The 25895-nt window shown below is 46.3% G+C and overlaps 1 protein-coding gene across 1 annotated transcript in view; it reads left to right on the plus strand.

Annotated features, from left to right (window-relative positions):
* Positions 1 to 25895, plus strand: part of CPNE3 (copine 3) — a 51295-nt gene that overhangs the window by 19659 nt on the left and 5741 nt on the right. The window contains exons 8-15 of the mRNA XM_090040273.1: positions 1641 to 1739; positions 9773 to 9859; positions 11195 to 11254; positions 12367 to 12500; positions 20464 to 20518; positions 20614 to 20665; positions 22208 to 22341; positions 24901 to 25137. Coding sequence (XP_089896399.1) covers positions 1641 to 1739; positions 9773 to 9859; positions 11195 to 11254; positions 12367 to 12500; positions 20464 to 20518; positions 20614 to 20665; positions 22208 to 22341; positions 24901 to 25137 — 858 coding nt within the window. The remainder of the gene's footprint in view (positions 1 to 1640; positions 1740 to 9772; positions 9860 to 11194; positions 11255 to 12366; positions 12501 to 20463; positions 20519 to 20613; positions 20666 to 22207; positions 22342 to 24900; positions 25138 to 25895) is intronic.

Below are 25895 nucleotides of genomic sequence, written 5' to 3' on the forward strand. Positions count from 1 at the left end.
CACTTTTTATCAGAAACAAAACTAGAGAGACAATCCAGCTTTAATATGCTAGTAAACAGTATATTACTTATTATCTGATAGAAAGGAGCACAGGTAAGAAGGGAATTAAACTGAGTATGTTCAAGAACATTTTTATCCAGGGTCAGTATATTAGTCTTGAGTAATGGGACAGTGCTTACATGAATGTTTCCGTTACTAGGAGGCTACTATTGTAGTAAGCTAGCATCATATAATCAAATCTTTATAAATTGATGTGGCTTGAGCAGTCTGTCAGTTAATTTCAATTTTGAATTAAACTGTATAGATTCATAGATGTAGGGTCGGAAGGGACCTTGTAGATCTTCTAGTCCAACGCCCTGCCGTGAGTAGGAGAGAACTGGGCGGTGCTGGGAGGAGGCTGCAGCCACCACAAACTTCACTGCAGCTCTGCTCCCAGCACCGCGCCACCACTCAGTGCCCAGTGCAACCCTGGCTGAACATCTTGCCTCCACCCAAACACCAGCAAAAGCTGCATCTGCACTGGGTGGTGGCACAAGGCTGGGAGCAGAACTGCAGCAAAATTTGGGGTGGCTGCAGCTGCCTCCTGGTGCCACTGGAGCCCACTCTGAGCCCAGCCCCTGCTGAGAAGAGTCCTGCACAGCCCTGGCTCCCCCTTCTCCCTGCAGCTGCAGCCTGCTCTGCACTGTGCAGCTTGGGGGCACACCCCCCACCCTGCTGGGATGTATTCAGCAGTGGGAGCTGCCCCCAGCCCATAAGCTGCACCTCCATCCTGCACTCCTCTCCTCACCCTGCCTGGGTAACGCCTGCCATTGCCCCTGCCCCATCTCTCACCCCTTCCACCCCCCAGACTTACCACCTAATGGCAGCTGTATTGGATATTGGATTGGTATCAGCCAATACACCTCCTTGAATATCAGCTATCAGTATTGGCCTCCAAAATCCATCGGTGCACCTTTAGGAGTTACCATTTAGATTTTTTTTTTTTTGGGGGGGGGTGGTGTTAAGTAAACAGAGGGATGTTATTGTATACATCCAGAAGACTTTTTATAAAGAGTCGGTCAAAGAATCTCCTTGGGATTGCTGATTTTGAGATAAATATTGATTTCTAGTTTTAACATTGAAACTTTAATGCTCTATCTCTGAGTATTATTATAGATAGTTATAGTGCTGCTTTCACTCTTCTGATAACCATCTGTTGTGACTTCCCAAGGTGCTGAGCATCTATAAAATCCCACTAAAATCTGTAAATACTGAATGTGCTCAGTACCTTTACAAGTTAGGCCTTGAGTCCATAAGGGGAGAGGAAAAATGAGGTGTTATGGATGAGTTTTCCAAACACTGTCAGAGTAAAATAGTAGCGTTAGCACTACTTAATCACATTGAGCCTAATCTTATTGTTGACTATGCTCAGTTGCATTTATTTCAGTGGAAGGTTCTGGGCCAGTAGCACATAAGACGTTTATTGCAATTAGCAAAACAGTCTTTGGTCTCTTGGATGTGTACTCCACTAATTTAAATCCATGGCACAAGGGAAGCATCTGCTATGCTAGATGTCCTGGCAGAAAAAGATGCATTTTATAAAAAATGTAACTCTATCAGAGCTGTAGCTATTTCTAATACTGGATAATACTGCATTTTAGGTACAGTGCTATGACTATGACAGCGACGGATCTCATGACCTCATAGGCACTTTTCAAACAACAATGTCAAAGCTGAAGGAGGCATCCCGGTCCTCACCAGTAAGTCCATAAGCTTAAGATTTTTGTATGTTTTCACTAAGATATTTTATGCTTTTGGAGCAAAGACAATAAAATTGATTTCTCATATTTACTTGAATCCAAGACAAGGTTTCCCCCTCCCCCTTTAACATGGCGGGGTGGGGTGTGACTCATCTTAAAATCAAGTGCAAGGCAAGAGGCAGGTGTGGCTGCTGTGACACTAGCCCTAACCTGCAACAGCTGCCTGTACCACCTTCCGCACCCTGTGCCACCGCTTCCCCACACCCTTACCCTAACCTGGATTATAGGGGAACTTGTAGTTGAGGCTGAATTAGTATTTCTGTTGTTAATCTATGCATAGGTAGACTTAATATCTTGGTTTCTTTTTAATGTGTAAAAACACAGCCAGTCAACTTAAATGAATTTCACTGATCCATAGTCATCAAAATGCAGAATCCAGTTTAAATGTCACTGTTTTTAAAAAAGACCAAAGCCTGTAGTCCTTGTGTCAGATTTTACTTAATCTTTCATTTCCGGCTTGAGAGGAGTGGGTTATTGAGTGAATCTAAATGAAGACTTGAAGATTTAACTTCTTATGTACAGAAACCCACTTGATATTTTATGCTGTTTGCATCCTTATTTCTTTTCGTTAAGGTTATCCCATGTATTGTGCTATGAACCTTTAGTAGTGCTGCAAAAACTTGTTACAAGACTGACTGCTTCCTTGTAAATTTGATTAAAGGCCACAGAACCTTTGCTTAGAATTTCTTTATGGCTTATGTTGCTGCACTATTTTAGGATATCTTTCTTTTATGTAACCTTTTACCTTCCTGAGTATTGTATGTACTAATATTACATTTTTCTCTTATAATCACCACCTCCTTCCATGTTGTAGCTTTGTTTGCTTCTGAAGTCTTCTTAAGACTAAACAGAAAATGATCTAACACTTTTACTAGTGCTTTTAAATGATTTCAGTATGAGTTTACTCATGTATAAATCTGCTAGATATTTCTAAGGTTGCTTTTCATCTTTCTAGGTTTTTTTTCAGGAACAGTGCATTGTTTATACAGCTTTTTACACAGTCATGTTTCTTCCTGTTGTAATTAAGTTCTACAAATAGTAAAGACTAAAGATTCCACAGGAAGGTTTAAGTAGCTGCACTGAACAAGTATATGGAGATATTTGTGTTCCACTATATACTTCTTTAAGAACAAATTGTACCTTTTTACTGAACCAGTTACCATATTAGGACCAAAGCTGAAAAAAAGCTAAGCAGTGTTCTATTTGTAAAATTTTGCACTTGCATCCTCACTCACCAGTGTATTCTGTCAGGCTATGTGAAATTCTGAGCTGCAAATAGTATTTCAGAAAAAATGTTCCTGATAATTCTAAGTCAGTATGTTTCACAGCCTCCCAAAGATGAAGTAGGCTCTAATTAAAATTAAGAAGAATCTGAAAGGTTGGAGATGATACATATGTATATCCCAAGAGCTTCAGACCTATCTTGCTGTTATACCACGCATACAAATTGTATGAGCAACTGATACTGAACCGGCTTGCCCCATACATGGATAAACACCTAATCCCCGAGCAGGGCAGCCTTCATCCTGGAAAATCAACAATAAGCCAGCTGCCCAATCTAACTGACCATATTGAGGATGGTTTTGAAAGAGGCCAAATCACTAGACCTGACAGCTGCCTGGGATGCAGTTAACCACTGACGGACGACTCCTCCACGAGACCCTGGAAATAACAAAAAATCTACACCTTATAGAGCTGATACAAACCCTACTCAAAAACAGACTTTTTTTTTTTTTGTCAAACTGGATGGGAAGCTAAGCAGATGTAGGCGACAGATTAATGGCCTCCCCCAAGGAACTATACTTCACTGATGCTGTATAATATCTATTTGAATGACCAAACAATCAATTCGGCAACAAAAATTTTCATCTGTCCAGATGACTTGTGCATAACAGCCCAAAACACTAGCTTTGACCATGTTGAAAAATCCCTAAATGAGGCACTAATTGGCCTACCCTTATACTACATTGCAAACCAATTATGGCACTGCCCGGTGGGGTTGGGGCGCAGGATGGAGCCAGGGCTCATCTGGGGGGGCATGGGGAGGGGGTGCGGCTCCTGCGACTGCACACACCCTGGGAGGGCATGGGGTGGGGGTGCGGGTGCCCCCAGATGTGGGCAGGGCAGACTGCAGATGCAGGTTGGGCCAGGGGCCATGCTGGGCTATTCCAAGGAGGAGGGGGGGCCTCGGCCATGCTGCTCTTTGCTCAGGGCAAACGGTAGCAGTGCTGGGAGGGGGGCTTGGGGGGGGTTAAGCCACCCCAAATGTTGCTGTAGCCCCCCATAGTCCCTTCCCAGTGTTGCTGCCACCTGCCCCAAGCCCAGTGTGGCCCAGCCCCCCCCCCTCCCCCCCCCAACTGGGAAGAGCCTGATGAGGCCCCTGTCTGCAGCTGCAGCCTCCCCACACAGAACCGGGGGCACACGCCCCAGCCCTGGCCCCACTCCTTCCCTCACTACAGGGGGTGTTGATCTGCCCCCACCATGCTTCCTCCCTCCCTCCCTCCCCTTCCACCACAACAGATTTACTAACTGAACACGTCTGTATTGGAAATCAGATCAGTATCAGCTGATACGCCTCCTTAAAAATCAGCTATCAGTATTGGCCTCCATAATTTCTATTGGTGTACCCCTGCAAAAATTGATGCAATTTATTCACTAGCTTCAATATTACCATTCATTCCTTTGGGAGATATTTTTAAGGGAAACCTTTGGCAGGAGCCTGATGCATGCTAGTTCCCTTGTTAACATTAATGGAAGTTTGGGATGTTTAAGTCATCCCAGGAATGAAGCCACAATTGATTCTTATTGGTGAATGCCTGTGTTTTCTGTAAGCTTCCCCTCGCACCTTTTTTTTTTATTATTTTTTTAAACAACTAGTTGCTAAATGTAATCAGTCATGACCAAAGTTGTTTTTGAAATTTGTTCAAACACTTATGTGCATGCGTGTTTTCAATTCTGTGGCCAGTGTTACTGGTTACCTTACCTACCACTTGCTGGAGATCAGTAATAGTTGAGGAGTAGCTGGCTGAAATGAAGCTTCTGTGAAATGGACATGAGCTTAATAGGATGAGACAGCTTCAGGAAATCCAAGGAACCTCTGCAAAGGATGGGTACCAGCCATATGTTTCCAAAGTTTGTGGATTGACGGATCCGCAGCTGCTGCTCAATAAGCTTATAGCAAAAAAACCCAAAGATGACTTAAACGTGTCTGTCTGGAAAGGAGGATATATCCATTTCTTTCAAATTCAGCTCTTGCAGACATGTTTTATGTTTTTTCTTGTTGATATTGACTGATGTGGCTTCAAATGGAATTACACCTTAAACCACTTCATTATGCAACATAGTTATTTGTGGAATTCATTTCCCCACAGAGTGATGGAGGCAGATTGCATAGCCAGGTTCAAAGAGGGACTGGATACATTCATGGATGAAAGATCTATTAATGTCTGTTGAAGAGAATAGATTCATAGATTCATAGATGCTAGGGTCGGAAGGGACCTCAATAGATCATCGAGTCCGACCCCCTGCATAAGCAGGAAAGAGTGCTGGGCCTACATTACCCCAGCTAGATACACATCCAACCTTCTCTTGAATACTCCCAGGGTAGGGGAGAGCACCACCTCCCTTGGGAGCCCGTTCCAGACCTTGGCCACTCGAACTGTGAAGAAGTTCCTCCTAATATCTAATCTAAATCTGCTCTCCTCCAGCTTGTGGCCATTATTTCTTGTAACCCCCAGGGGCGCCTTGGTGAATAAATACTCACCAATTCCCTTCTGTGCCCCCCTGACGAACTTATAGGCAGCCACCAGGTCGCCTCTCAACCTTCTCTTGCGGAGGCTGAAAAGGTCCAGTTTCTCTAATCTCTCCTCATAGGGCTTGGCCTGCAGGCCCTTAACCATACGAGTGGCCCTTCTCTGGACCCTCTCCAGGTTATCCGCATCTTTCTTGAAGTGCGGCGCCCAGAATTGCACGCAGTACTCCAGCTGCGGTCTGACCAGCGCCCGATAGAGGGGAAGTATCACCTCCTTGGACCTATTTGTCATGCATCTGCTGATGCACGATAAAGTGCCATTGGCTTTTCTGATGGTTTCGTCACACTGCCGACTCATGTTCATCTTGGAGTCTACTAGGACTCCAAGATCCCTTTCCACTTCCGTGCCACCCAGCAGGTCATTTCCTAGGCTGTAGGTGTGCTGGACATTTTTCCTCCCTAGATGCAGCACTTTGCATTTCTCCTTGTTGAACTGCATTCTGTTGTTTTCTGCCCGCTTGTCTAACCTGTCCAGGTCTGCTTGCAGCTGTTCCCTGCCCTCCGGCGTGTCCACTTCGCCCCATAGCTTAGTGTCATCTGCAAACTTGGACAGAGTACATTTCACCCCCTCGTCCAAGTCGCTGATGAAGACATTAAAGAGTATCGGTCCAAGCACCGAGCCCTGCGGGACCCCACTGCCCACACTCTTCCAGGTCGAAACCGACCCATCCACCACAACTCTCTGGGTGCGACCCTCCAGCCAATTCTCCACCCACCGGACTGTGCAGTCATCCAAGTCACAGCCCCTTAACTTGTTCACCAGTATGGGGTGGGATACCGTGTCAAAGGCCTTCCTGAAGTCCAAGTATACGACATCCACCCCTCCTCCTGCGTCGAGGCGTTTTGTGACCTGGTCATAAAAAGAGACTAGATTGGTCAGGCACGATCTACCTGCCATGAACCCGTGCTGGTTTCCCCTCAGCATAATTTGTCCTGCCGGGCTCTCACAAATGTGAGCCTTGATGATTTTCTCAAAGATTTTGCCAAGGATGGAGGTGAGACTGACTGGCCTATAGTTACCCATAATAGTTGGAGATGTTTCCTCTGGCATCTCTAACCCAATAAATGGTGAATGGCAGGGCAGCTATTGAACAGGGGATCTGTACAGGGAAGTACTCAATTCGGATTTGGCCAGTCTGCAGCACAGTGATCTGATTCGGAGATTTGGATCACTGTCCTGAATCGATTCAGCCGAATCAGCTTTGGGAGATTTGGAAAGATTCGGTGATTTGAATTGGCTGGGGAGAGGCAGGCACAGCCAGGTGGCTGCAGGTTCTCCTCCGTCAGTCTGCCTCTCCCCGGGCAGGGGGAGCTGCGGGAGAAGCCCCCATGGCTGTCCTGTGTGGCCCCAGCGCCAACCCAGTCCCAGCACTTAAAAAAATCCTGCACCCACTGGCTGCAGGAGTGGTGATTGGAGCCTCTGGGCACTCGTGGCAGAGCCCACCTGTGAGCAGCAGCAGCAGGGATTCCCCCCTGCCTGGTACCCATGCAGCAGCTGCCCCATGGCGCAGGCGCAGCTCAGCTTAGCAGGGTACTGTGCACTGTCTGGGAACTGGGACCACTAGGGCTGAATGCTACCAGGCTCTGGCTGACAAGTGGAGCCGCCTAGCTCCCAGGTGAATCAAACGGAGCTGGGGAATCAAGCCAGGTCCCTGAACATTTCCCCCAGTTCCTGGTTCGATTCCCTAGCTCCCCAATCTTTCCCCTAGCTCTTTGATCACTTCCCCCAGCTCTTCCCAGGGGGTGTGGGCCCCTAGATGATGTGGGATGACAGCAGGCTGCTGCTACCAGCTGGTGATGGCAGTGGCTCTGGGCTATTTCCCCAGCTGGCAGCAGCAGCCTGCTGAAACTCCATGTGGAAATCCGGGTGCCTGTCCCCCCAGGGAATTGCTGAGGGAATAGTCAGAGAGCTGGGGAATCGAACCGGGAGCTCTGGCTGACACGTGGAGCCATCTCAGCTTGGGAACAGCACACGGTGCTGCATCCACACCATGGGGCATCTGCCACATGGGTTCCAGGTGGGGACACTGATCCTTGCTGCCCCCACTGCCCCGTGCTGTGCAGGGGGGGCTCTGCCATGAGCCCTCAGAGGCCCATATCGCCACTCCTGCAGCTAGTGAGTATGAGCCTTCATTTTTTTTAATTGCCAAGAGGCTGGGGCCAGGTTGGGAATGGGGCTGGGCAGCACAGCCATGGGAGCTTCTCCCATGGCTCCTCCGGCTGTGCCTGCCTCTGGCCCAGCAGGGGAGTCATGGGGGCTCTGCCCTGCTGTCGTGTGCTCAGCTGGCGTGGGGGGAGCACGATCAAGGCACCACTCACTCTGAGCAGCAGCAGGGCATACCGCTGTTCCCAGTGCTGCTGCTCCCACATCAGCACTGGGAGTGGGGCTCTGCCTTGCCACCACTTGCCAGTTGGTGTGGGAGGCACAGGATGTGGGCACAGCAGCGCTGGGAGTGGGGGCTATACCCTGCTGCTGCTTTCCCCCCTTCTGCCTAGAGCAAGCCATGCCCGCATCTCCTATATCACCCCCACTCTCCCCCACCTGCCATGCCTGGGCAAGCGGCAGCAGGGCAGAGCCCATGCCCCACCCCCAACTGGGCAGCTTCTTCCAGCCCCAATCCCTCCCTCCCCCCATGCCCCTTCCCTCCCCCTTCCCTCAACCGCAACAGACTTACCAGCTGGAGGCAGCTGTCAGCTGCCTGTTTAGTTTATAGCCGAATCTCCAAATTGGCCTAATATATTTCCAAAGCTTTTCTGAATCTATTCAGATGCTTTGAATTGCTTCAGAGCTTTTACTTGATCTTCTGATTTGATTCAGATTTGGAGATTCAGTCCCCAATTTGGGCTGAATCTCCCCCAAATCAAATTGGCTGCCAAAGCTTCGCACAGCCCTAGGAGCTATCACTCTAGAGATCTTGTTCAGTGCTCTGAGCAGCAGCAGGACATCCACTCCTGCCACTGTCAGAGGCAGGATACTGGGCTAGATGTACCATTGATCTGCCTAAGTCTGAGGCTTCTTAGGTTCTTATGTACTCTGGTAACTGAAGTGAGTGCAGAACATGGATGGAGTCTTACTTAAGCGACAGAGTTTCTTAGTTTGGTTGCATGATGCCAATACCCCCCAGTCTTCCATGACTGTTGATTACAAGATAAACTTTAAAGAGTTGGTTCAAATCTTTAAATATCTCAGATCCTGCTTACTGAGACGGTCCAGAGAGGTGATACTCCCTGTCTATGAGGTTTTGGTCAGGCTGCAGTTGGAGTACTGTGTATAGTACTGGGTGCCACACTTCAAGAGGGATGTGGCCAGCCTGGAGAGGGTTCAGAGGAGGGCCACCGGCTTGGTGAGAGGGCAGCAGGACAGGCCCTATGAGGAGAGACTGAGGGACCTGAACCTGTTCAGCCTCAGCAAGAGGAAGCTGAGGGGGGACGTGGTGGCTGCCTACAAACTCATCAGGGGAGATCAACAGCAGATAGGTAGAGCCCTTTTCTCCCCAGCACCACCTGGGGTGATGAGAAACAATGGTAATAAGCTGATGGAGAATAGGTGTAGGTTAGAGTTCAGAAGGCAATATGTTACGGTTAGCGTGACCGATATTTGGAACCAACTTCCCAGGGAAGTGGTCCTCGCTCCTACCTTGGGTAAATTCAAGAGGGGGTTAGATGATCACTGTCTGGGGTCTTGTGAACCCAGCATTCATTCCTGCCTGTGGCAGGGGTCAGGCTAGATGATCTGTTCAGGTCCCTCCTGACCTTAGCTACTATGAAACTGTAAGACCTACCTCTCTCCCTACAGTGCGATACTCAGTGACTAGAACTGCTACATCTAGTATCCACTGGATTTATCAAAAAGGAAACAACAAGGGTCTCCAGCAAGGGGTTCAGAATCTTAGAATCTGCCTTTTCTCATTACTGCTCTTCCCAGCATTTTAGCAGAGGGAAGTATGTGCACAGTATTTAACCTGGGTGCATGTGTATGTGTGTGGTTGGTTTGGTTTGGTTTGGTTTCCCCTCCCTGTTTTTGAGCAGGCAGGGTTTGTTTTGGTTTTTCAGTGCGTCTAATTGTAATTTACTGTGAGGAAGACACCTGAGAGTCCTGAATGGGCACTTTGTAAGTGGATTGTACTAATGTTGCTTGTGATCTTGTTTTCCACTCATATAGGTTGAATTTGAATGCGTCAATGAGAAGAAAAAACAAAAGAAAAAAAGCTACAGAAACTCTGGAATTGTGAGTGTAAAACATTGTGAGGTCAGTCACTTAAGGCTTTTTAATTTTTTAATTTTATTTAATTACAAATGTCCAGGTACCATCTCTGATCTAATGCATTGTCTTCACCTCGTAAAGCTTACGAAAGCTACATAGTTGAGTGTAAATGGTGAAGGTAGTATACATGCAAAATGTGGTGAATGTCACACAAGCATTATTATGATAAATTATGATAAAGTCAGCAAAATGTTATAGCTTTCAGTTTGAATGAAAATTCAGTACATGCGAATAGTGTAATTTGTTTGAGATGATTTGAGTTCATCTGTATGGGAATATGGAAGCAATTGAAAGTTACCTTTATGTAAAAGTCTTTGATTAGTCTTTGTCTAAAATATCAAATCTCATTACCCTTATTTTCAATAGTATGGTCTTTTTAACTGAAATTAGGTGGTCAGTGTCTTTGCATTTTACTTGGTGGGAACTGCAGGTACTCAGCACCTTTTAACACATGCTCAGCATAGTCACTTTAGGAAATTAAGTAGCCTTTCAAAATTATATCAGCAGGTATGTTTGAGTGACAAAGGAATTGGTAAATGACATTCCCTTAAACACAGTCACCAAGAATCCTGGCTTTTACTGTATGTTGACTAGTAACTTCGGCCGTTTATAAACATTACATTTTTCTAGGTTTAATCCGGACTACAGCTGCCACCATATACACATGGACACCTGTAGTCTGAATTAAAATGGGTTCCAGTCTGAATGAACTAGTCCTTATTGAATAAGGATTAAAGTTAATGCAGACTAGGGCAGTCCAAATTAGGCAATTTAAACTGTATTAATTAACCTGTATATGTGGTATGTATCTAGGGCTTGTTGCTTGTGCCCACCACCAGCTGCAGCAAGTGAGCACAGTTTTATAGCCGATTGGTGGGCAGTGTCCAGTGCCCCTTGCAGTCTCTACTGCTGAAGTGCACGGAAACCTCTGTGATGGTCAGTGATCATCTATTAACTCTTAATTCAAATTGAAATTTGATTCAAACTGTGCAATGTGAATCAGTTAACACAGTTTAGAAAGTGGTGAGCAGCTCTACAAATGGTACTTTATATTTTAAGTAAACATATTTATCATATGAATTTTCTCCTTATATCCAAGTCTTATTTATATTTAAGTATAAAAGGCCTGTTTCTGATGCAGTAAGTGCACAGTATCTTGTTCTGTGAAAAAGCAGTGAAATGGGACTACTTGTGCAGAACTACCTGTGTGTGGGGAAGAAATCTGATTTCTCAGGAAATTCAGTGATCACCTTATCAACCTCTTTAGTTTCTCTAAATTGTTAAGTAAAATGTTAATCTATTTTAAATGTTTCCTTTTAGGTTATAATGGAATGCACATTCCTTGATTACATCATGGGAGGATGTCAGCTGAATTTCATTGTAAGTAAAATAAATCACAAATACAAAGTTGCTTTTGATTTTTCTTTTTTTTAATTCAGAACAAGTTGTAGCATGGATTGATCATTTACTGTATTTAACTAGTTATTGTAGCATATGGACAAAATATGAGAGACTGTCATGTGTGTTTGTGTGTTCATCCATTACTTGTAGAGATCTGAAAGGCTGATATTAGTTGTGCCTAGTAGGAGTTCAGTACAGCTGAGCAGACAGAGACCAAAGGAAAAGCATTCAGGTTCCTGGCACAGGTTTAACACATTGGGCATTGTTACACATGAAAAGCACCTGGCACTACAACGCATTCAGGTGTATAAGGGGCAAAATGTGCACAGAAAATGGCAGCAGCCCACTTTTGAATTAAAACACATCAAAGGTGTGTTAATTCAAAAGCACGCCGCTGCCATTTTTTCCACCCTGGTGCATGTTTCTCCACTTACGCAACTGGAAGCAACGCAGCATGGTGCACATCAGCTCACATGTGGAGCAGACTCGATTAATCTCTGGTGCATCGCAGTATGAAAAAGTGTGTGTATAAATGCCCGTTCTTTATATCTTGGTGTAGAGGATCAAACAGCCCTTAGATCCCCATTGAAGATAGCTTCAAGGGCCTTTTCCACAGCCTGAGCAATACCTCTGGGCCTTAATGTAGGATCTCACCTGAAGCTGTTTAAGTCACAACAGTAGTAAGATTTCTCCAGCCCAGGAGCTTCCCTCTTCCCTGCTCCAGGGAGAACTCTGTGACCAGGTTGAATGTTAATAAGGGTTAAGATTGTATCTATTAAGAAAAAGGTTGAGGCTATACACTTGGTTCCTACCCACTGAAGGGGTGGTAAGCACTTTTGGTCAAAATTTAATGAGAGACAGGAGCTAATGGATAAAGCTTGCCCTGGGGACTCAGTTCTTTCATGTTGTTTAAGTAGGGCAAACATCAACAACATATGTTCAGTGTTTCAAAAAGAGTAAGTGTGAATATGGTGTTTGGTAGGTGTTTAAATGTGCTAAAAAGCACTGCTGTCAAAGCTCTCTTACTGTTTACTTTTGCATGAAATTTGAAACTCAGGAGTAGCTCTCACTGCTAATTCTTCACTTGATAGGTGGGAATAGATTTTACAGGCTCCAATGGTGACCCTCGCTCCCCAGATTCCCTGCATTACCTTAGCCCTAATGGAGTTAATGAATACCTGTCAGCCATTTGGTCCGTGGGAATGGTTGTTCAGGACTATGATACGTAAGTTTTATAATTTGTCTTATTCTCTAATGTGTGTTTTAGAACCAGGATCCATATGTGTCACAGCCAGCATGCCAGAATGAAAGACTTATAGCTGAATGTAGTGGAAATAGAATATAACCATCTTTTTGTATTTTCCAGTGGTGACACATAGGGGGTTCATGTGCATCCCCTGACAGTGCACCTTCCCCTCCCCCCTACAGTCTCTGACTGGCTGCTGGGGGGCATGTGCCCCCCTGGCTCAGGAGGCACCAATTGCCAATGGTATTTTCCTTGCATTTTATGCACTCCTCTCACTTTGAATTAGCTTTCAGCCTCTGGGATAGATAGAGGATGTGGAAAATAGTCTATTTCAGTTACTTCATCTGACCACCACATGCTAAACATCGAGTTGTAGGCTCCAACTTTGTGGGTGCTCCAGGGCTCAGGCACCCATTGAAACAAATTAGCATGTGCTCAGCACCCACGAGCCATAGCTGTTTTGGTTTTATCTGTTAGGTCTGAACTGCTTGCAGATGTTAAAAAAAAAATCCAAAAAACCAAAAAAGCCTGCTTTACTGGAAGAAGCAGCATGTTACTTCAACCCGGCTCTGCAGTGGCTGTAAAGATTGAGTGCTTCAACAGGGCTTTTTAGCACTTTTACCTAATAGCTGATTTAATCAGCCTCACTAAGGTACCTGAGTTTAACACCCAAGTTCAGTTCCTTGGCAGAAATCCCCCAAGTTTAAAGCACCATTTTTTTGTTTCTAACATCTATAAGCGTCCACTGGCAGAAACGAAAGTTGGCACCTATGCATGAACTGGTATTTGGCTGGTGTCTCTTAGAGGGAGATGCAAAATTTTCAGTTTAGGTCTCTAACATTCTTTGAAGCAGCCAGTAGATGGCAGTGTAGAGATTATTTTAGGTATCAACAGTGTGTACAGCTATGAAAATGGTTTCTGCTCTGTGGCGAGCTTTGTGGACAGATGCACAGTTATGCGTGTCACGTTGGGAGACTTAAGGAACTGTGGAAGTTAGCTATTTTTGTTTTCCTGGTCTTAAGTCTTTACTAATATAATGTTGAGCTGAAGTTCAGATCTTTTGATAGGCTGCAGTCTGTGGGCATCCTCCTAAAGTCAGTCTTTATTAATACCAGTGGAAAGAATTTGAACCATTGAATCATAGAAAAGTAGATCTGGAAGGGACCTCAGGTGGTCATCTAATCCAACCCCTGCTCAACATAGGATCCTCCCTATCTAAGTTGACTTGTGGAAGTATTTGTCTAACCTGTTCTTAAAACTGCATGAGCAATCCTCACCCACAGCTATCAGACAGTGCCTGAAAACAGCAAAAAACACCTTAATGTGTGACCAAAAAAATGGGAAAATGAGGGCACTGCCAGTGTCCTGCCACTGCAAGGATAAGAAGTAGATTGTTAACTAGGGCTGTGTGAAGCTTTGGTTGCTGATTCGATTTAGTGGAGATTTGGCCCAATTTGGTGGCTGAGTCTCCAAATCTGAATCAAATCGGGAGACTGTTTAGTCTCTCCAAATTGTATTGAAACCCTCCAAATCAATTTGGAGAGATTCAGAAAAATTCGATGATTCGGACATAGAATCATAGAAGTAGGGTCGGAAGGGACCTTGTAGATCTTCAAGTCCGACCCCCTGCCTGGGCAGGAGAAAAACTGGGCTCAAATGACTCTAGCCAGGTAGGCATCAAGCCTCCTCTTAAAGATCCCCAGGGTAGGAGCCAGTACCACTTCCCTTGGAAGTTAGTTCCAGATCCTAGCCGCCCTAACTGTGAAGTAGTTCTTATGGATGTCTAATCTAAACCTACTTTCCAACAACTTATGGCCGTTATGCCAGGGGCGCTAGGGGAAACAAGGTCTCTCCCAAACCCTTCTGGTCCCCCCTAGTGAGTTTATAGACGGTCTCCAGGTCCCCCCTCAGCCTTCTCTTGTGAAGGCTGAACAGATTGAGGTCCCGCAGTCTCTCATTGTAGGGTCTGCCCTGTTGTCCCCAGTTCATGCAGGTGGCCCTCCTCTGGACCCTCTCAGTGTTGTCCACATCCCTCCTGAAGTTTGGCAGACAGAACTGGACACAATACTCCAGCTGTGGCCTGACCAGTGCTGCATAGAGGGGGAGGATCACGTCCTTGTCCCTGCTAGAGATGCACCTGTGGATGCATGACAAGATGCAGTTAGCCCTGCCAACCGTGACCTCGCATTGTCAGCCCATGTTCATCTTGGAGTCAATAATGACTCCAAGATCCCTTTCTGCCTCCGTGCTTTCAAGAAGGGAGTTACCCATCTTATAAGTGTGCTGCTGGTTACTACTGCCCAAGTGCAGCACCCTGCACTTGTCAGTATTGAAGAGCATCCTGTTTTTGTTAGCCCACCCCTGTAACCTATCCAGGTCTTGCTGTAGCCTTTCCCTCCCTACTAGCATGCTCACCTCACCCCAAATTTTGGTATTATCAGCAAATTTAAATAGGTTGCTTTTCACCCCGTCGTCCAAATCACTGATAAAAAAATTGAACAGCGTGGGCCCAAGAACCGAGCCCTGGGGGACTCTGCTGCCCACTTCTCCCCAGCTTGAATATGACTCATCCACCACCACCCTCTGAGTATGACCCTTCAGCCGATCTGCAATCCATCTGACTGTGTAAGCATAAATGGGGTGGGATGGGAGACGGTGTCAAAGGCCTTGCTGAAGTCCAGAAAGACTACATCCGCGGCAACACCTGCATCCAATGCTTTTGTGACCTGATCATAAAAGGCAATCACATTGGTCTGATATGACCTGCCCCTAACGGTGGAGGTCTACTACAGACCTTGGTTGGGGAAACTGTGCTGGTTGCCCTTGAGCATCATCCCTGAAGCCGGCCCATCGCAGATGTGCTCCTTGATAATCTTCACAAAGAGTTTTCCTAGGATTGAAGTAAGACTGACGAGCCTATAGTTGCCCGGGTCCTCCCTCCTCCCTTTTTGAAAGATGAGGACCACGTTTGCTATCTTCCAATCATCTGGCACCTGGCCTGAGCACCACGAGCACTAGTAAAGCTGTGCCAAGGGCCCTGCAATAACCTCTGCTAGCTCACTCAACTCCCTGAGGTGGAGAGCATCTGGACCTGCTGATTTGAACACGTCCAGCCCCTCCAGAAGCTGTCTAATCCTGTCCTCCCCAACCTGAGGTCTGGAGGCGTTCTCCTCGAGTCTGTCTTGCATCCGTCTTGCATCATGGTGGGGAAGTCCCGGTCCCTGCCCAAGAAAATGAAAGTGAAGAACTGGTTGAAGAGGTCTACTTTCTCCTCTGGCGCAACCAGCAGATTGCCCAGAGGATCTTGCAGGGGCCCCACATTTCCCGGTGCTTTCTTCGTCCTCATTATATATTTGAAAAAGGACATTTTATTATCTTTGATCTTGGACACTAGTCCTAGCTCTGTCTGCCTTAGCTTTCCTGACAGCCCCCCTACAGGCCCAAGCAGAGGAGGTATACTCTTCTTTGGAGATCGCACCACCCTTCCACAGGTTGTACACTGCCTTTTTGGCAATCAGGCATTTCCGGACACCCTTGGTGAGCCAGGGGAGCTTTCGGGCACTCCTGCCCTCCTTGCTTCTTGTTGGGATGGTCACCCCTTGGGCCCTGAGTATCATCTCCTTAAGGAATGACCACTCATCTTGGGCACTGAGCTCCCCTGCTCTCAAGAACCGCAGCGCCTCTCCCACTAATCTCAACTCATTGAAGTTGGCCCTCCTGAAGTCTAGGGCTACTGCCTTGCTGCAGGCCCTTGACACCCTGCGCTGGATGGTGAATTCCAGCAAGCGATGATCACTATCGCCCGGGTGGTCAAGAACTTGGAGGCCCCTTACCAGGTCATCGTCTGTGGCCAGGACCAGGTCCAACAGGATATTTCTTCTGGTGGGACTGTGCACCTTCTGAATTAAGTGGAGGTCCTGTATCTCAGCCAGGAACCTCCTGGAATGGTCCGACCTGGCTGACTGTTTCTCCCATATGTCCGGGTAATTTAAATCACCCATGATAACTCCATCCCTTGCCTTAAGTACCTCTGCAAGCTGGCAGGAAAATTCCGGGTCCAGCTCCTCCCCTTGGTTGGGGGGTCTATAGTAGACCCCTACCGTTAGATCCCTTTCCCCACGGCCCCCTTGTATCTTGACCCAGAGCACTTCAGCTTGCCCCTCGTCTGACCCCATTCTGCTGGCAGAGGATGTGTATTGCTCCTTGACATAGAGTGCCACACCCCCACCTTTCCTTCCTTCTCTATCCCACCTGTAAAGCCTATCGCTCCTAATGCTAACTGGCCAGTCGTGGGATGAATCCCACCACGTTTCTGTAAGCCCTATTATGTCTGAATCTGAACTGGCTATTCTGAGGGCGAATTCCTCCTGTTTATTCCCCATACTACGAGCATTGGTGTATAGGCATTTAAGGCCTTGCCTAACTGCATGTGCCGCTCCCCGAATTGGGGGACTGTCTGGACCCCTGTTTCTTACCTAGGCACTCCTTGCATTTGTTACCTGTCTTGTTCAGGTGGTGTCTCCTCGTCTTCCTGCGGCCCCCTCCCCCGGAGAGGCTAGTTTAAAGCTCACCGTACAAGATCAGCCAACCTGGAAGAGAAGACATACTTGTCTTTAGGAGAGAGGTGAAGCCCATCCCACCCCAGCAAGTCCCCCGCCTGAAAGCATGGGTCGTTGTCTAGGAACCCAAGGCTTGCCTGGCGGCACCAGCTGCGTAAGCACCGGTTGACCTCGCGAATGCAGGACTTGTTGCCGTCCCTGCCTACTCATCAGAAGAAGTGAGGAGACTACCACCTGCGCCCCTGTTTCCTTAAGCTTGTCCTCCAGAACCTTGAAATCCTTCATAATGGGGTCACAGTTGCCCCTGGCCGCGTCATTCATTCCCACGTGGTTGACAACCATGGAGTACCAGTCTGCAAGTCGGATGTAGGCTGGGATCCTCTCTGTGATGTCTCTAACCCGAGCCCCAGACATGAAGCAGACCTCTCGTGTCATGGGGTCAGGCCGGCAGATGGGACTTTCCTCATAGGATGGGAGTCTCCGATGACGAGGACCTGGCGCTTTTTCCTTCTGGTGTTCACTCTCTGCCAATTCTTTGTCATGTGGGGAGTGGCATCATCCCAGCCGGAGGCAATTTCTCTGTCTTTCTCCATCACAGCTGCCAGGGCATCAGACCTGTTCCCCAGGTGAAGCTGGGGAGCTTCTACCACTCTAGGCCTAGCAGCTGTGGATTTGGACACCTTAAGCCACTCCTGCATTGGATGCATCTCTTGTGGGGGCTGTACAGTGGGTGACCGGGCCTGCAGAGAATAGAAATGGGTATCAATTTCATCCTCTGCATCCCTGATTCCCCTCAGCCTGAAGCTCCCTCACCTGCTTCTCCAGGGCCCTAAGTCGTGCACAGGAGGGCCAGGCAAGGGGACCACTAGCCCCCCCCCCCCACCAGGACCCCACCAAGCCCCCTACACAGACAGGGGGGCAAGGGGCCACCCACCCCACCATGAGCTCCATCTGGGTGGAGGCCTCAGAAGAACCCATGTCGGGCAGCAGTGCCCGGGCGGGGCTCCTGGCAGCCGCAAACGCTGGTGCGCCCTTACAGAGCGCACCTGTTTGCGCGCGCTGCCCGCGTTCAGCTCAGGAGTGCAGCTCCCTGTTGGGTAAGCTAAGAGGGCTCCGAAGGGCTTCCCCTCCGGATCCGCCTCAGCTGCGCTGTACCCTCTGCTCCACTTACCTTGGGGGGAAATCAGCTGTTGCTGCCCCTGCCAGTGTCTCCTCCACAGCTGCTGCCTTCGCCGCCAAGGTAAGGGGGTACACGTGTGGCACATGTGCGCCCTGCTCTCTCTGCTCCTGCTCCCCAGCTGCCCGGGGAATTTCAAACTGCGGCTTTTTAAAGACTGCGGTTTGAAATTCCCGCAGTTGACCCCCCAGCCAATCAGGCCTTCCGGCTAGATCAGAAGTGCGTGCCAGTGGCCCCGCCACCCTACCAACCCTCCTGCTGGGATCCCGGAGTGGCAGGGAATACCGCCTCAAGGGACTAGCCGGAGCTGCCCCCTCGTGACATAAACACAGCTTTAAATATTTTTTCTACATACCTCAAGGTACCAGGCAGCTCATCGGTGCTGCAGTGGGGGGTGGATGGAGTGTCCCACAGGAGCGCGGGAGTGAGCTCAGCAGCAGACCCGGAAGCGGACCCATGCCCTCCCCCCCGGCTCGGTGACTGGTGTCTCCTGGATCTGGGGGAGGGGGCACCTGGGGTCTGCTCGCAGCCAGTTGCCAAGCCATGGGGAAGCGGGGGGGCCCCAGCAGACCCAGAAGTGGACTGAAAGTACTTCTGGTCCACTTCTGGGTTCGCTGCTAAGCATGTGGGGGGCCCCCCTGTGCTCCTGTGGGATGTTTCATCTGCCCCAGCATCGCATCATTCACAAGCCACACCTGGTACCTCGAGGTATATAGAAAAAACATTTAAAGTGGTGTCTATGGCCAAATCGCTGATTCTCTGAATCAGCACTGAATCTTCAGATTCAGATTTGGCTGAATCAAATTGGGGCAGTAATTTGAATCGACAAATCCAATCACTGTCCCCAATATGGGCTGAATCCAAATCGAATATGGCCCATTTTGCACACCTCTGTTGTGAACATATGCTTGAGGGATCCAAGAAAGTGGACGATGCCCCCAGCTACAGAGAAATGCAAAATCTCAACAATCCTTGCCAGTCTGACTGCAGGGTAAAATTCCCTCCTGATGCCAAATGTGGTGATCAGTCTGACCCTGAACAGAGGAGCAGGACCTTGTAGTAGTACACTAAGGTCATGGACAGGCATTCATTCTGGTAGTAAGAGTTACTGTAATATTCCTACCGCTCCAAAAATAGCCCAGGAGTTGAAAAAACAGCAGTTGCCACTGATGACCGCAGGAGAATGTTCCCTCCCCACTGCTGCCATCCCACCCATCACCTCAGGGCAGTCCCAGGACTAAAAAACAGTTTCGCTGCACACAGATGTTTGAAAAACCAGAGGCATGGAGAAGTAATATTGGAGAGAGCCTCCCAATTCCTGTTAGCTTTTAAACACCTGCATGTAGTCCAGCTCCTGGAGTCCCAACTTGCAGAACCTTACCACAGCTGTCCCCTGCTCTGTACCTGGAGAAGTGTGGAGGTGGGAAGGCCATCCAATGTTTGGAAAGAGGAAGGAGGAATTTCCTAAGGCAGAGCCTCCTGACGGCTCGCCGCTGGCTCTCCCTTCTATTTCCTTTGAGGGAGGGAGAGAGCACAGAATACGGGGATATTGGGTGTCTTCAGCACCCAGGAGAAGCATTTGGCTATTCAAGATGGATTGGGTGGAAGATTTCATTTGTAGGATCTGATCCAACTTTCTTGCTAAACATCCAGTTCTCTTCGAAAAGAAATCCCTTGAATGGCTGTGTTCCCTTTTTGTGCTGGGAGAAAGGGCTTTTCTCTCAGTGCAGATGTAACACCTGTCCACGGCCTGAGTTTGGAAGGTTTATCCCTTCTTTCATAGACCTGGGTGGTAGTCCCTTGATGGGACCCAGAATCCTCCAGCTCGAGTACCCCTGTTCCTTCGTGTCTCCACAAGCCCTGATCTGTAGAGCTGAAGTCAACAAAGCCACCACAGTTTTGAGGACTAAAATGACCTTGTGGCAGTTGCCTCTGTCCTATGTAAAACAGAATCCAGCAGAGCTTTTCAGCTCTGTATGCCCATGATTTGTTTTTCAATAAATTAGTTTTCTAGCTGATTTGGAAATAAAGCATTTCTTCTAGCTTTTATACCATTTACATAGGGAAATTACCTTTGGCTGTTGGTTCCTAATAAACAGCTACATTCAGGATGAAAGGACATGCTGATTAGCTAACATGTTGTGAACTATGCAGAGCTTTTAAAAGAAAACAATCGTTTCAGTTTTTCTTAAATTGATTTTTTCAGAGATAAGATGTTTCCAGCTTTTGGATTTGGTGCACAGATTCCTCCTTCCTTTCAGGTAACCAAATGCTTATGTGCATATTATAGGCAAACAAAACTGCCTGTAAAGAATTGGGTATGTGTAAGACCTGAACATCTCTTATGTGTTGACAGGTGTCACATGAGTTTCCATTAAATTTTAACCCCTCAAATCCATTCTGCAATGGTAAGTCTCAAAACTCTTTAAATAAATATGCAGAAGGCCTTGTTTTGACTAAGTTACAGTTTGTGCACAGCCTGCTAAAGTCAGTCTTTATTAATGGAAATAAGTTGACTTACGAGAGCAAGTACCTGGCATACTTGGATTGGGACGTGCTTTCATTCCCTCACAGTGCTGTTGAGGCAGATGCTTATTGCCTCGTGGTACTGTAGTTTCACAGTTTCATAGTTAGTAGGGTCAGAAGAGACCTGAGCAGATCATCAAGTCCGACCCCCTGCCATGGCAGGAAAGAGTACTGGGGTCAAATGACCTCAGCAAGGTGACTGTCTAGCCTCCTCTTAAAGACCTCCAGGGTAGGAGCCAGCACCACATCGCTTGGAAGTTGATTCCAGATCCTAGCTGCCCTGACAGTGAAGTAGCGCTTCCTGATGTCTAATCTGAATTTACCCTCTGCCAGCTTGTGACCGTTATTTCTAGTCACTCCTGGTAGTGCTCGGGGGAACAGGAACTCCCCCAATGCCTGCTGGTCCCCTCTGACTAGTTTGTAACAGACCAATAGATCACCCCCTCAGCCTTCTTTTGTGGAGGCTGAATAGGTTCAGGTCCTGTAGCCTCTCCTCATAGGGCCTGCTCTGCTGCCCCCTGATCATGCGGGTGGCCCTCCTCTGGCCCCTCTCCATGTTGTTCACATCCCTCTTGAAGTGTGGCACCCAGAACTGGATGCAGTACTCCAGCTGCAGCCTGACCAGTGCTGCATAGAGGGGGAGTATCACCTCCTTGGACCTGCTTGAGATGCATCTGTAGATGGATGACGAGGTGTAGTTGGCCTCCCTGACTGCATCCCCACACTGCTGGCCCATGTTCATCTTGGGATCAATGATGACTTCAAGATCCTTTTCTGCCTCTGTACTGACGAGAAGGGAGTTCCTCAGCCTGTAGGTATGCTGCTGGTTCTTCCTCCCCAGGTGCATCACTTTGCACTTGTCAGTGTTGAATCCCATCCTATTCTCATCTGCCCACCCCTGGTTGAACTGGTACAATTAACACCACAGTCAATAGATATTAAATTAAAAAGAAATACATGACCCATCAGAATGTGGTCTTACAGAAATGGAAAGGGAAGGGGAATGAATAATATACTTCATTGGTTAGCACACATTTGGGAGGTGTTTTTTAAGGGGCTTGATTCAAGTTAAATAGACAAAGACTTTATTTATTCCTGCCTTATTGGCCTGAAGAAGACCAAAGCTAATGGTGAGAGAGCTGATTCTCAATGACCATTCAGGCTGTGCTTAGTCTTTTAACAGGGCCCCCTGTTCTCAACCTTTTAGTCTCCTCATAAGGTCAAAAGTAACACTTCACCTATCTTTCTCCAAAATGTACCACTTTTTTTTCTTAAACCTAACTTTAAATAGCTGACATTATGGTAGTATAAACAGTTATCTAAAAAGGTGTCAGGAAGATTGAATGAGTTGGAATAGCTGGATTTAATATTATATGTTAGGACTTTAAGTAATTTATTGTTGGGTTTTGTTTTGTTTTTGAAAGGAATACAAGGCATTGTTGAAGCGTATCGGGCCTGCCTTCCACAAGTAAAACTATATGGACCAACAAATTTTTCTCCAATAATAAACCATGTGGCAAAATTTGCTGCTGCAGCTGCACAGCAGCAGACAGCATCTGTAAGTACTTTAACCTGGCATGGGTGTTTCCTTTCTCATTTGTTTTGTTCCATTATTCATTATTTCCCCCCTGTCTCAGCTGGGAATCATCAGTTGCACTAGTTAACCACTTACCTTATAAAGTTAGTTGCATTTGGTACCATTAAGCTGAATAAGTGCTAAAGCTTCCCCACTTGTTTGTATGTAACAAAAATGTTTCTTGATGAAACTTACATCAATTAAAAAAATACTTGGGATTACTGTAATTGCTTTCATCCAGGGCTTTGAATGAGTTATCGAGCATGTTAAGATTTTTGTACTCTGGGAGGGTAACTTTTCAATATAGAAGCATGTTAATACACTTCCATGCATGGTTACCTGTGATTGTTTCAGAATAGCAAACAAACTTCTCTGCCATTTCAAGCTCCAGTTTGTAACATAGGGAAGTCTGGATTCAAAACCAGCATTTGCACAAAAACTGTCAAAATGAGCTCTGTGGCCTCTAAAAACTGTCAAAATGACCTCCAAACCTTTCCACTTTGTCCCCTATGCTGAGATGCTGTCTGTGATATGGGACTAGGTATTAATAAGAACATGCTAAGTACCTTACTGGGTCAGAATTGGTCTATGTAGCCAGTATCCTGTCTCCAACAGTGGCAGGATTAGGTGCTTTAGAGGGAGAGCATAGAACCACACCTCTCTAGAGTGATCTGTCCTCTATTCAGTACCCTCCCCAGCATCCACCATTATAGATTTAGAGATGCCAGAGGAAATATCTCCACGTGTTCTATCAGTAGCTATTGATAGTTTTGTCATCCATGAATTTATTTAGTCCCTTTTTTTGAACCTGCCTATGAACCTGGCACACAAACTAGGATGTTTCTTTTGGACTTGTGGTGGTGGTGGTACATGCTTGTAGCAGGAGTCAATATTTATATTTTTACCATTAGTATGTTCGTACATGATCTTCCTCCTGAAATTCTTTCCTTGCTAACAGTCTCTGTACTTAGGAATTTAAGTTTGCACACTCATAGACGTCTATAGGAGTGCAGTGCCAAGGAGTCCTCTTTCAACTGAGGAGTGCTTGTTTTGCTTATTGAAAACATGTTTGGCACTGTACAATTGAATAGGTATTTACAGTTGAAACTATCAGTTAGATACACATGTACTACAGGCTACTGGCTTCTAATTGAAATATGAATAAATTATTCAAAAGACTGAACGAAGAATTCAAGCCTAGTGGCAGTTAATCTTAGCAAAACAGCTGGCATGCTAGAATAGAGAAAAGAAAGCTGTCATAGGAATTTTGAAGAGACAGCATGTGTGTGTGAAAATGAAGAGCTATCCACTTGTTTTCTAATAATCCAACCCAGAATGTCATATATACAAATATAAAACTTCCTTGATGAATGGAGCCATTACAAGGTAATATGTTCAAACTCCTTTCAGCTGCATTTAAAAATTGGGTATCTCATCTTTTTTTTTTCCTTTCTTTTCTTTTTTCTTGTTTAGCCAAAGCACGGTGTTGTCTTCCCTAGTCAATATCTTGCCAGCCTCTTAGAACAGGAAAGTGGTGCTAACAGTTTTGGTCCCACAGGCCAGATGAATGGCATGGGGCCAGTCTACAGGCCAGATTGGGTCCTTCCTGCATTACTTCCACCTGGTTCATGCCCAGCCATGATTGGATTCTGAGAGTCCTGCACACTTAGAGCAGGCCCTGTGCTGCCCAATCTAGCACACAGGGTAACAGCCCAGGGGCTCCCCATAGATTCTTGGAGAGCCCTGCGGGTCCAATGATACAGCACTGGGGGCCAGATCTGGCCCATGAGTGTTTGAGCACCCCTGGTGTAACATAGAGGAGAGTCTTCTGTTTTTCCTTAGTGCTCTTTTGGATGCCAAACTGTGCTGAAGGCACTTTTCTCGAAGGTATCCTTTCAAAGAGGACCAAAAAGAAAGGTATTCTGAAGGGTAGGGTATTTGACCAGTCAAAGTTTGGTCAATTGACCAGTCAAATGTTGGTCAAAAATTGTAAAACAAATTGCCTATGCAGTCAAATAATACACAGAAAAAGCACAAATTTTCCTTGAAGAGATGTGTCAAAAACAGTAAAAAATCATATTTATCAAGAAAACTGCAAAAACATTCACTCCCTATAAAATCGCTATAATCTCTGACCAATCAAAAAATATGCAATCAACAGACTGGTCATGTAACAAAATTTGACCGGTCAGTTGACTGACTTGTCAACCCTAGTATTCTGTAAATTAATTTTCAACCTTTGCCAGAGGTGTCATGAAAAACTCCAGTCACTGAATATTTCTGTACTTGAAATTTTGGGAATCGCTTGATAAGGAGGCTACTTGAACTTTAGGCTCCTTATTGTAAACTCCACTTCTGTCAAGTGTCAAAACTAAAGTTAGCAGCTTTTTTGTGGTGGTAAGTGACTTACCTTTATGTGTTGAAAGTAATGTACGGTAAATCTGAGTAGTAGGGTTGTAGTATTACAAATGTTGCATGTAAATTTGTAACACCCAAGAGGCAGTTATTCTTCAGTTGATCTCTGTTGTTTTGGTTTGACAGCAATATTTTGTGCTCCTTATCATAACGGATGGTGTGATAACAGACCTTGATGCAACTAGAACTGCCATAGTAAATGCTTCAAAGCTTCCAATGTCCATCATCATTGTTGGTGTTGGAGGAGCTGACTTCAGTGCCATGGAGTTTCTTGATGGTGACAATGGAAGTCTCAGGTCCCCATCAGGAGAGCCGGCTATCAGAGACATTGTCCAATTTGTTCCATTTAGGAAGTTCCAGAACGTAAGTACTTATGTAACTAATTATGTCCTGAATAAATACTAGGGAAGTACGTTAGATTTGAGTATCTAGATACAGGCAGCCTTGCTTTCAGTCTGGCCTGATCCATGCAGTGTTGTTGGGGTGAGTCGTGGAGCCTATTCATACCTCAGCAGAAAGCAAGGTTTTCATAGATTTCATAGACATCAGGGCTGGAAGGGACCTCGGGAGATCATCGAGTCCAGCCCCCTGCCCAAAGGGCAGGAAGTCAGCTGGGGTCATAGGATCCCAGCAAGATAAGCATCTGATAAGCAAGGTAAATCTGTATTAGTATCTTAAAAGAAATGTGCATTTTCTGGCCCATCTATAGAATTCACAGTAAATTAACTTAGTTCTAGTAAAAAGATGACCTATTCTTGGCTTTCACAAAATATATTTTGTAACTGATATTTGCAGGGGAGTGGCACTTACAAATTTGTATGGCACATTAATTCAACACAATCAAATACAATTCAACACAATTAAATACTGCCTTCCTCGGAAGGAGTAAATTTTCATCATTCTGTCCCTCTGTAGGAGTATTTTCTTTGAAATCAGTGGCATTGCCTGAGTATTTATTTGAAGGAAACCTAGTGTGCATGCATTGGATTATTTGATAAAATCATTGTGTGAAGGGGAGAAAATAGTATTACAGTTTTTATTAATACAAATAAGCCAGAACACAGAAAACTTGTAGGAATAGCTCAACTTGCTGCTTAACTCGAAAGGAGTTCAACTATATG

The sequence above is a fragment of the Crocodylus siamensis genome, chromosome 3 (genome assembly GCF_052110815.1).
Source record: "Crocodylus siamensis isolate JL-2025a chromosome 3, ASM5211081v1, whole genome shotgun sequence".
Taxonomy (NCBI): domain Eukaryota; kingdom Metazoa; phylum Chordata; order Crocodylia; family Crocodylidae; genus Crocodylus; species Crocodylus siamensis.